The sequence below is a fragment of the Octopus bimaculoides genome, chromosome 1 (assembly GCF_001194135.2).
Source record: "Octopus bimaculoides isolate UCB-OBI-ISO-001 chromosome 1, ASM119413v2, whole genome shotgun sequence".
NCBI classification, from domain to species: domain Eukaryota; kingdom Metazoa; phylum Mollusca; class Cephalopoda; order Octopoda; family Octopodidae; genus Octopus; species Octopus bimaculoides.
This window is the reverse complement of record NC_068981.1, coordinates 17,722,209-17,734,281: the sequence shown is the minus strand read 5'-3', so window position 1 is coordinate 17,734,281 and position 12,073 is coordinate 17,722,209. Positions and strand designations below refer to the sequence as shown.

Genomic DNA, 12,073 nt, shown 5'->3' with positions numbered 1-12,073 from the left:
ACCAGTTTATGTGGAGGCGTAATGGCCCAGTGGTTAGGGCAGCGGACTCGCGGTCATAGGATTGCGGTTTCGATTCCCAGACCGGGCATTGTGAGTGTTTATTGAGCAAAAACACCTAAAAGCTCCACGAGGCTCCGGCAGGGGATGGTGGCGAACTCTGCTGTACTCTTTCACCACAACTTTCTCTCACTCTTACTTCCTGTTTCTGTTGTGCCTGTAATTCAAAGAGTCATACTGTGTCACGCTGAATATCCCTGAGAACTACGTTAAGGGTACACGTGTCTGTGGAGTGCTCAGCCACTTGCACGTTAATTTCACGAGCAGGCTGTTCCGTTGATCGGATCAACAGGAACCCTTGACGTTGTAAGCGACGGAGTGCCAACAACAACATGAACAGAAGCAGTTTAAATTTTTTCCATTTCCTGTGATATAACATGGTTCATATTTTAAATTATTGTTGTTGTTTTGTAGATAAATTAACGAAAGTTTATCCCTTGTTTTAATTACCTTCCCACCCACTGAGTATAAGTTTTTGCTATAACATACTGCCAGGAAGAGCAGAGGGCTCATAGCCTATGTAGACCTTTCCAGATAAGTGAAGTCAATTGTTATTCATATTTAGCTTGAAAGTGTGTAGGTTGAGGCTTGTAGGGTAAGTTGGCAGGAGAGGGGCTTACCAGTTGTAGGGATGACAGATTAGGTGAAATGTTCAGTGCCAGGTCTTTGAGAGCTGAGACACACATAAACAAGGATGACAGATGAAGCTTAGGTTGATGTATTGAATGGGGCTTGGTGGGGGTGATGGTCACAGGTGGTTTACTAGGAGGAGCAGGAGCTGTTGTAGTCGCAGTGAAAGTGACAGAGGAAGACACAACACTTCTGTAGTCTTGGTGTGCAGTGTGTTGGGGAGTGAAAGTTTGTTAATCAATCAGAGATTTTTTTTTTAAGGATATGATCAAAAACTTGTGTTAGCTGCAGCTACTTCATTCCACATGTATTAAATAATGGTTCTATTTACAAGAATAAATAGCAAAAGTAATATGACTTGATATTTAAGAAAGAAATTTTAATCATTTGTTTGATTTTCTCTCTCTCGACCTCCTCCAGTGTCTGATATATGAATGTAACAATTGTTATATTACTACAGGGCATCCAATTGTTGACATGTGACTTCCTTCTTCGTACTCGCCGAGAACTTTGGCAACAACGTCAGAGCCAAGATCCAAGTTATACCAGGCCATCACACTCGCATATTATTGCATTCCAGCAAGATTTATATTGCCTCCGTCGTGTTACTCATACCATGAAACATGCACTGAAAAAGGTGAAAGATTTTTTTTTCTTATTTTATTTATTTATCACATATTGCTATGATATCTAGATTTGACTGTTATGTTATCATTAGAACCACTAGTTTGGTTCAGAGTAGCAAAAAGAATTAAAGGAATCATACTAAAAGTATGTATTTTTTAGAAACCCCATGCCTACCACTCCTGACACCGTGTGAGTTGTACAAGTGCTAGTCACACTATTCCCACTGAGACCTGTGTATCCAGATCCATTAACAAACATGCTAAAATTCAGCATCTCTTGTCATGTCCATAGAACACAGAGACATCTGCAATATATTTCTTCAAAATATACAAGCTCTCTGCTGGGTTCCCCTGCCTTCCTCAAACACTTAAAATTATTTCACTGTAATCTGTCACTTTGGAACATACAGGAACAAATTACACAGCAAACTGTTCATAATATATCCTAAGCGTATGATATTGAATCAATTCTTTGATTTGCTTTATCTTTTGACCAAATTTTGATTGTAAGTTATCTTATACAATAATCAGAATTGTCTGAAGAACTTACCAAAAGTCAGTGAAATCAAGTTAACATGTTTTAATTCTCTTTTCATTAAACCTGTTAATTAACTCACTTGATGATGATGTTCTTCACATATCTAAATTTTTCATGATGTCTGAAATAAGAATTTTCTTGTGAAGTTGCTCGTTTATGGACTCCCTCCATCTGTCATCTCTTGGATTATAAATTTCCAGCGAGAATATTTCATCACAGTATGTGTATTGGCAGGGCACTTCCCGACCCACAAATTTTGCAAAACTATGATAATTGATGTTATATTAATGGCTAATTTGACTAGTGCTTTTTCCCTATTCCTTATTCAAAATTTTACTAAAGAGTAATGACATATTTCTTCTGTCATATCAAATTTACTTTTCACCTGTGCTAATTACTGACTCAACTCAAAGTTTTATAAATATTGTTTTCTTTTTCTCTGTCTCTGTGTCATTTTAGGTATTTCTTTACGAGGCCACGGCACGTATCATGGTTGGTGCCAATCCATATCGTACTCAACAATTGTTAGATCAAAGTCTTCGTAGACGTGCTGGAAAAGGAAAAGAAGGTATTCTATTGCAGATCGTTTTTTTCTTTCTTTCTTTTTTTGTTGTTGTTAAGAAGAAGGTAGTGAGCAGGGTGACTCGGTGGCACACTGGACAAAATGCTTGGCTGTATTTCATCTGTCTTTATGTTCCGAGATCATATTTCACCAGTGTTGACTTCATCCCTTTAGGGTTGATGAAATAAGTACCAGTTGAACACTAGACTCAGTGCAGTCAAATCGCCCTTCCCCCAAAATTTCGGACCTTGTGCCTATTGTAGAAAGAATTATTATTATTATTATTAAGAAGGTGTTAACACGCTGGGAGAAATACTTAGCAGTATTTTGCCGGCTGCTATGTTCTGAGTTCAAATTCCACCGAGGTTGACTCTGCCTTTCATCCTTTCGAGGTCGATGAATTAAGTACCAGTGAAGTACTGACGTTGATGTGATCAACTTCGCCATCCCCCAAAATTTCAGGCCTTGTGCTTATAATAGAAAGGATTATTAAGAAAGAGGCAAGTTGGCTGAATGGTTGGCATGCTGAGCAGTATTTCATCCTTTTTTAACATTCTGAGTTCAAATGATGCTGAGGTTAACTTTGCCTTTCATCCTTTCAGTGTTCATGAAATATGTACCAGCTGAACATTGGGGGTCAGCGTAATCAACTTCCTCCTCTCCTGTAAATTGCTAACCTTGTGCCAAAAATTAGAGTTATGATTAATGGCAGAAATGGTTATTAAATTGCCCTATGGTATTTATATTTCTTTATGTTCTGAGTTCAGATTCCACTGGTTAGCCTTGCTTTCCACTCTCCAAGTGCTGAGTTTATTAAATCAACTATGAGCCTGGTGCAGCCATCTGGTTCGCCAGTCCTCAGTCAAATCATCCAACCCATGCTAGCATGGAAGGCGGACGTTAAGCGATGATGATGATGATTCCTCCATCAACGAGCTCCTTGATTTGTGTGCCTTTGTTGGAACAAATTGGCAGATAGCATTCATCTTCATTGATAGCAACAGACTGGTCTTGGCTGCAGCATTCTCAAGGGATCTCAACAAATCTTGCAGATTACACAGTTGATTTGCTGGGAAGGAAAGATCATCAATATTGTCAAGGCCAGAGAGATTGTGCTTCTGCTGACATATTGATCATTTTCTACTTTATGCTGTGTTAATCAGTGAAGCTTTATCAATCAGGTAGAAACATGCGTATGCACCTCACCACCCCACATGTATATTGGTGAGTGAGTGATGGTTATATGTTCGTCAGTGAAGTTTTATCTGATAGTCATGTCATCATCATCATCATCATCGTTTAACGTCCGCTTTCCATGCTAGCATGGGTTGGACGATTTGACAGGACTGGTGCAACCGGATGGCTACACCAGGCTCCAATCTAATTTGGCAGAGTTTCTACAGCTGGATGCCCTTCCTAACGTCAACCACTCAGAGAGTGTAGTGGGTGCTTTTACGTGTCACCCGCACGAAAACGGCCACGCTCGAAATGGTGTCTTTTATGTGCCACCCGCACAAGAGCCAGTCCAGGGGCACTGGCAACGATCTCGCTCGAAAACCCTACAAAGCCAGTCAGGCGGTACTGGCAACGTAAAAATTTATGATTAATGATGTTGACTAAAATGTTGATTGTTTTATGTGATTTCTTAATTTACTATTTATTATTGTGTTTTAAATAACAATGAAAGTTATTGTTTATTTTTTTTTTAATTCCAACTACCAGATGAAAGCAGCTTGAATCATGACAACAAAAGTCACATTGGCAATCATGATGAGGCATCTGCATTGATCCTGGCCAGCTGTCACCTACCAACTGCCACATCTACAAGCGAAACAATTGGTGGACACAATCTGAGTCGCAGACAGATGGTTGAAGAAGCTGCACATCTTTATGGCACGCTGCAGGACAAACGTGCTGTAAATATGTGTCAGAGTTTGTTAAAAACTCTTGAAGAATACCAGTACAAGCCGGACTTGGTTCCTTCAGTTGCACAACTGTCCAAATATCCTGTACCACAGGCTGTTAAGTGCTGATTGTAGCACCATTGTGAAGGGGTTGTTTGCTATCTAACTTGGTTCAGATGTGTCCTTAAAGTCACAGTATCATAGATTTTATTTGAAACAACTTCTACCTTGATAATAAATGATAAAACAAACTAACAACAATTTTATTTTTACACCAAGGGGTAGTTTTATCAAACTAAATATATGTTTGTAGATTCCATGTTTTATGCGTGCTTCCCTGTTTTAAGTGTGTATATGTGTATGTATTTATATATATAAATATATGTAAAAGTATATGTTAAATATATGTGTATATACATGAAAAAAAAAAAAATTTATGTGCATATGTCAATGTACATGTATATATATAAACATACATACAGATTAAACAAACATTCACATTTTTATACCTGCACCTATGATTGTGAATATAGTGTGTGTGTGTGTGTGAGAGAGATATATATTCATCTTTTCCTTGATATGTAATTGGTCCAGTTCTGAATGTATGAACCAAGTTTAAAACACTAATTATTTAATTTTGTTCTCTTTTTCATTTTATTCAGTATTTGCATCTGATTTATTTGATATTCGTTAAAATCTGATTTCCATGCTTGTGTTTGCTAGTTTCCACTTAGAACTGAACTGCTTGTTCAATCTTTCCTCTATCAGCCTCACTTTTTGATGCCATCTTTTGTGAAATGAAGATAATTAGTTTCATTTCATTTAGACATTTTGTTAATTGAAAATATTTTCGTGATATTTCGAAATGCAATTTTTTTTTTTATATATATATATTTTTGGTTTTCAAATGAGAAAATATAAATTCTGTATTCTAGAATTACATTGAGTGACTGTGGAGAATTTACACTGTAGAGATTGAATGTTGTGCTCCTAATTTCAAATCCCTGTTTTGTTTGTTTACGGCACTTAAATATCCTCCTTTCTCTTATCATTTGATCATTTTCATTGGATCATTAATTCTGAATTGTAGATAAACTTGATATTTGTATATTGTATTATCATGACCACAATAGTGTGGTGTCCATTTTACAGAAATTTAGTTAGTTCAATATATGGGGGTGTGGTGGGTGGGGGACAGTGAGATGTCCAGTGGCTCTTATACTGTCACATGCCATCTTCCTTTGTTTATGCTACTTGCTGTCTTTCTTTGGCTATGCCACTTGCAAATATCTGTGCCTTAAAAGAAAAAAAACAATTGATCTATAAATGGGTATTTTACATTGTGTATATCCCATAATTACCACACATGTAGAATTACCTTTACAAGTAAATTCCAAGTGCAGCCACATTTTCTGCACTTAGTATCTCCTGCTTCTACTGTTACCGTAACCAGCTTTGAAACTGGTTCTCTTCTTGCTGTGGCTAATCTTGTATATATTGTTGGCAATAACACCAACATTTAATTTCTCTCTTATGTGTTTAGTTGAGACATTCTCATTTTTATGAATTATTCCTCGAAAGTAATTTATTAGGATAAAAGAAGTAAATCAAGGCATAACAGTGTATCATGATCTTGGTGTGTGTATTTTGTTGCTTGACTCAAGGTCAAACCTGATGATTGAGCAGAGCTATGATTAAAATCATTCCAATTGTGATCTACCATCTTTTTTATCTTTATTTTTTTTTTCAGACATAATAGGAAAATAGGAATGCCATGTTAGCTATGTATACGGTCCATCAGAGATACAACTTCAAACACTAGACCACTTTCTTATGTTTGATTTCAAGTCTGATTTTTAAATCGACACTTTACAAGTTTAGTTTTAGGGAAGAACAGCTGTCTTGTAATCTATAATGATAGAACTGGAACTGCTTCCGTGAAGGGTCAATGGATTATGTTGTGTCTCTATTACCACCACAATCACGACCTCTCCAAATAACAACTGGTAAATTTGATTTATGTAGGTCTATTTAATCCAATTCATGTCTCATTTTCTGCATCTATTTGTACTGCTTGATCTGAAGATATGTCAATTGCTTCATCATGTTGGCAAAATGAGGGCAAGTAGAGGTTGTATTTCCAGGACTTGTATTCCCATTGATCAAACTGCATTTTTATCTGAATTCTACTAAACAGAGGAGCTGCACTTCTTCACCTACGAGGTATCAGTTGATATTTTGAAGATTCCAAACTGATGGAGAAAATGATGTTTGGATTAAAATGCCTGGATATAGTGTAAACTTAAATTTGTTAAGAGAACACTGAAGTGTTTTTAATAAATTTAACCCTCTTGTACCTGGGTCTTTGTATATAACTTTACCTTCCTCCTGGGCTCTTGAGCAAAAAAAGAGGTAGATGCACATGCAACTCGAGTAATGATTGCAAGCAAACTAATGGACAGAATAACAAAAAAATTCAGGAGAATAACAGTAATAGGTCTATCTCTCAACTACCATCTTTGTTCACCTGAATCACTTACTTTTCTCATCACTTTCTCCAGTTTGATTGTCTGAATCACTCTCATTGTCTGTGTAAAGGTAAACTCTTCATCCAAAGAATAAATATTAATAATTTCTTGATGAAGTTCTGGGTTCATCACATTCTCATTTCATTGCAAAATAATCTGGGTTTTTGTTTTATTATTATTATTAAAAACAAAAATAAAGAACAGCTAAGGGGGACATGTGACTACAAAACTGCAATGTGATTGGTTCTCTTTTTTTAGTATTTTATCTTATTATTTTACATGTGGTGTTCATTACCACTTTAATAGGAATCTGGTAGATAGTCTAGACTATTCCCACTATACTGGGAATGTGGCATGGTAGAGTTAAAGTATTTTGGCAAGATGTGGCACTAATTAACGTAGCAGTTACAAAGTATTCAAAGAGTTCCAATCGACAATAAAATCAAGTTTTTAGTGACGTCTGTAATGATTTTCACATTTGTATAATTTTTCTGATGTTCTACTCCCGTCCTCATGCCATATCGAAAAAAAGAATCCACCAAATTTTAGGGAAGAAATGTCTTTGAGGGATGTAACTGACCTGTAAAACTCTGTCAGTCAATTATGTGACATAACTAAATCAATACATTTAGATACTCCTTGAAAACTATTCTCTGGTGGACTCAGGTAAATTTTGAAATGGTGAAAAAGTTCTGTAAAATGTATTTAGAAAGTTCTTTTGTTAAAATTAAAATAGGGAAGATATTTTAAATTCACTTAGATTTAATATTTCTATTTTTAGTTTTTTTTTTCTCTTCTCTGTGATACATAATGGTTGTGTTCATACTGAGGTGTCGGTTGGTTACAGCTCTGTTCTAGGATTGAGAGAAAGTAGTCTTTTTTTAATTTTTTTAGATAATAATTCAACATTACATAAGGAGTATGGTGCATGGATATTTTAAAACAGGAATTCCAAACTGACAACATGAGAACATGTTCCTTGTCAATGTCTTTTGTGTTGGCCTTGAAATATATTTGTCAATTAGTTGTTTCTAATTAACAGGTAATTTCATTATGAAATCTCCCTTCCCACCACCATCATCACACAGAGCTAATTTGAGCCTTGTATGGATTAAAGAAATACATACATTTATACCATCTTGAAAAATGTTGCTTGTGATACTCAAAAGATGTGCTGTGTTGGGTTTCTCTATTCAAATGTTGATGAGTACCAGCAATTCCTTTGGGAGAATTGTAGCTCATCCCGTTTTAAGTGGGATGTGTAGGTTAAATCCACTAAGCCAATGCTGAATAACTTATGAGTCTTTCTGCTAAATATTCTGGTCATCACTTCTTTCTATCAAATTCTGTTTGACCCTTGATAACATTCTAGTAGGTGAGGAATTATGTTTTGACAAGCTGGGTAGATTCTGACCATCTGTATCTTTTACAAAATCCATCTTTATTTTTTAACATAATGCTTAGATAATAATAGAAGGTTTTTGATTTTCACATCCTTATAGATGTATTTATGCTTTATCCTGTATTGCTAATAATGTAAAATAATTTTAAATAAAACTTATTCTGTATATAACATTTTAACCTTGTCTGTACATTTTCATTGTAAAACATTTTTATTTGTATTTATTGAAACAAGAAAATATATTCCATTTCACTCAGACATAAGTATAGCTACGTGGTTAATAAGCTTGCTTCCCAACCATGTCTTGGGATCAGTTCACTGTGCAGCATTTTTGTGTTGGTCTGGACCCAATTAAGCCTTGTGTGTGAAGTTGGCTGATAGAAACTGAAAGAAACCTGTCATATGAGTGTGTTTGTTTGTTTGAGAAAGAGAGAGAGAGAGTGTGTGTGTGATGGTTGTAAACAAGCATCATCATGTGAATGATGTTAGTTTCTGGATTTCCATGAAAAATGTCTAGCCATGGGGAAATTTTGCTTTGCTTGGAAACAGGTGAGAGTCTGACAAGAAGAGCATCTGGCTGTAGAAAGTCAGCTACAGCAAATTCTCTCTGATCTATGTAAGCATGAAAAGTGGATGTTAAACGATGATGATGTTAGTTGTGTTTTTTATAAGTCTCGAGTTGATGAAATAAAATAAATATAATTGAAATTGTTAAAATAACAATGTAAATGTTGCATTAGTTGAACTAAAGAAGGAGCTCTTTGTTATTTGTCAACCTGCTAAAAATAGCAACTAAATCTCACCCTGCTGTCTATAAGATGAATATACTAAACAAATTAGCTTGGGATATCCTCCTCATCCTTTTATGTTTGCTTTCACTGTTAGCACAAGTGGGACAAGTTGACATGGTCTGAATCAGTTCTAATTTAGATTACTGACCTCCTAGGCAAGTCAGAGGACTCTGTTTCACTAGTATATTCCAGTTTTGGTATAGTTTCTATGGTTGGATGTCCTATCTAACACCAACCATTTGCTAGAAAAGAAAATGTTGTTAGCTTTAAAATTATGAAAATGCAACACAAAAATAGTCGGAGGAAGTAATGAATAAAAAAACAAGGCTGTAAAAATCATTGAAAATTCAATTCCAGGAAAATATGCGTGCACAAACATACTTAAACATCACATACACACATTACTAATCATATATCAATAAAAACTGGAAGTATTGCTGTTAGCCCCTTTTTTCAATACCTTAGCTTCATGCAAAACATAAACTACACTCAGAAATTCCTGCATTTCATTCATAAATATAAACCATACGATTTTAGCTCCTGTATGTTAGTAAATAAAATTTTCTTCATCACAATGTTTCAATGCAGAACAACACCTCTAAACATTAAATACTCCTTCATAAAGTATAAGGGAGAATGGAATGATTATATCTGGAATAATCACAATATAACTGTTCCATTCTCACTTATACTTTAATATATAACTGCTCTCTTGGCTCTGTTAAATCCTTAAACATCTTTTTAAGATTTTGAACAATACCCCAAGTTGAGCACTTAACTGGTGATACCTAATACATTTTGTCCTAAACAGACATATTGTATTTATTACTCCTTGATAAAGCAGAATTGGCTAAACTATTTCAGAGACTTCATACATAAAATCCTGTTTCCACAAATGACTGTCAAATACTGAAATGCAAACTATAAATCAGCATAACACATACCAACACCAACTATATCAATAGTTTACACCATTTCAACTATAACATTATGACCACTCTCCCAAACAGAAGATTTTAATGCACCCAATACATCCTGGGGCATAAACAATACAGATAATACAAGAGGAGACAATAGCATCAAAACTTAACTATCTTCACATTCACTTCAACACAGAACACACCTCACCAAACTAAATATAATTTCTCCTCTGATGTTACCTTCAGCTTCACATACCTAGCCACTACAACCATCATTATCATCATCGTTTAACATCCATTTTCCATGCTGGCACGAGTTGGACAGTTTGGCTGAAGTCTGGAGAGCCAGCGGCTCACAAGGTAAATAAATAATCCATCAACTCTCCTCTGATCCCCTAAACACATATCAATAAAGAAATCAAAGATATAGATCTCAAAATCTACTGAGCCAGTCTACTAAAAAAAATTGAAATATGGTTTACAATAACACTACAACCAACTTAGGCACTGCAGTACATGTACTTAAGAAAATATTTCAGAAAAATGTGACCTACATGGGAAAAAAATAAACAAAGTCCATACAGGTACAGGCATGATATATTTATCCAATATAACCTAATAATATAATATATATATATATAGGCGTAGGCGTGGTTGTGTGGTAAGTAGCTTGCCTACCAACCACATGGTTCCGGGTTCAGTCCCACTGCGTGGCATTTTGGGCAAGTGTCTTCTACTATAGCCTCAGGCTGATCAAAGCCTTGTGAGTGGATTTGGTAGACGGAAACTGAAAGAAGCCCGTCGTATATATATGTGTGTTTGTCCCCCCAACATCGCTTGACAACCGATGCTGGTGTGTTTACGTCCCCGTCACATAGCGGTTCGGCAAAAGAGACCGATAGAATAAGTACTAGGCTTACAAAGAATAAGTCCTGGGGTTGATTTGCTCGACTAAAGGCGGTGCTCCAGCATGGCCACAGTCAAATGACTGAAACGAGTAAAAGAGTAAAGAGAGTATATATATATATATATATATATATATATATTCATACCATATCTAAAATAGGTCGAATCAAAAAACAAACAAAATATATAACCCTAAAAACTCAATCATTTCATATGGATACTCTACAGGGCAACTCCCAGTCCAAATTAAAATAAAAAATACACCAACCAGAAGCCAAAAACAATAGATAAAAAGTTTACTTCATAACCATAGTTGTATGGCACTTGGAGTGTCTTATGCACTAGCACTGAACCAAACAAAGATTTGTGAGTGAACTCAGTTGATAGAATGAATATGTGTTGGCATCTTCGATCGAAACTGAACCAAATTTGATGACCGGTACCCATGCCAGTGGAGCGCTAACAGCACCATCCGAGCGGGATCACTGCCAGAGCAGCGGTCTCACTTCCATGCCAGTGGAACGTAAAAAGCACCATTTGAGTGCGATTGTTTCCAGCTTCGCCTTACTGGCATGTTTTGTTTTAAGTCTATGAACCATCAAGAGGTGAATGAGTAAGCACTTTATGAAAGGATACAAATATTGCAGAATTTGTCAACATTAGATTATTTCAGAACCATTGTGTTGTGTAAACTTCCTCCCAGCCACCAACTTTAACTTTGCTCATTCAAGGTAATGATCCAGTCAATACACAACTCCCATACAAGACTAATATCACTGAACTTATGAACATCATAATTACATATTGTTGTTGGCACTCAGTCAGTTATGACATTGAGGGTTCCAGTTGATCCGATTAACGGAACAGCCTGCTCATGAAATTAACGTGCAAGTGGCTGAGCACTCCACAGACACGTGTACCCTTAACGTAGTTCTCGGGGATATTTAGCGTAACACCGTGTGACAAGGCTGACCCTTTGAAATACAGGCACAACAGAAACAGGAAGTAAGAGTGAGATAAAGCCTCGTGGAGCTTTTAGGTGTTTTCGCTCAATAAACACTTACAACGCCCGGTCTGGGGATCGAAACCGCGATCCTATGACCGCGAGTCCGCTGCCCTAACCATTGCGCCTCCACAATTACATATTAAGATGAAATAAATAAGATGATACTGTTTTGATGACAGAATAGTGTACAATCTATTACAAGA

The 12,073-nt window shown here is 36.1% G+C and overlaps 1 protein-coding gene across 1 annotated transcript in view; it reads left to right on the top strand.

Moving 5' to 3' along the window:
• Nucleotides 1–8,426, top strand: part of LOC106873465 (sterol regulatory element-binding protein 1) — a 91,913-nt gene extending 83,487 nt beyond the window's left edge. The window contains exons 18-20 of the mRNA XM_052974245.1: nt 1,148–1,324; nt 2,311–2,419; nt 4,136–8,426. Of these exons, the coding sequence (XP_052830205.1) occupies nt 1,148–1,324; nt 2,311–2,419; nt 4,136–4,446 (597 nt within the window). The 3' untranslated portion in view covers nt 4,447–8,426. The remainder of the gene's footprint in view (nt 1–1,147; nt 1,325–2,310; nt 2,420–4,135) is intronic.
• The last annotated feature ends 3,647 nt before the right edge of the window (nt 8,427–12,073 follow it).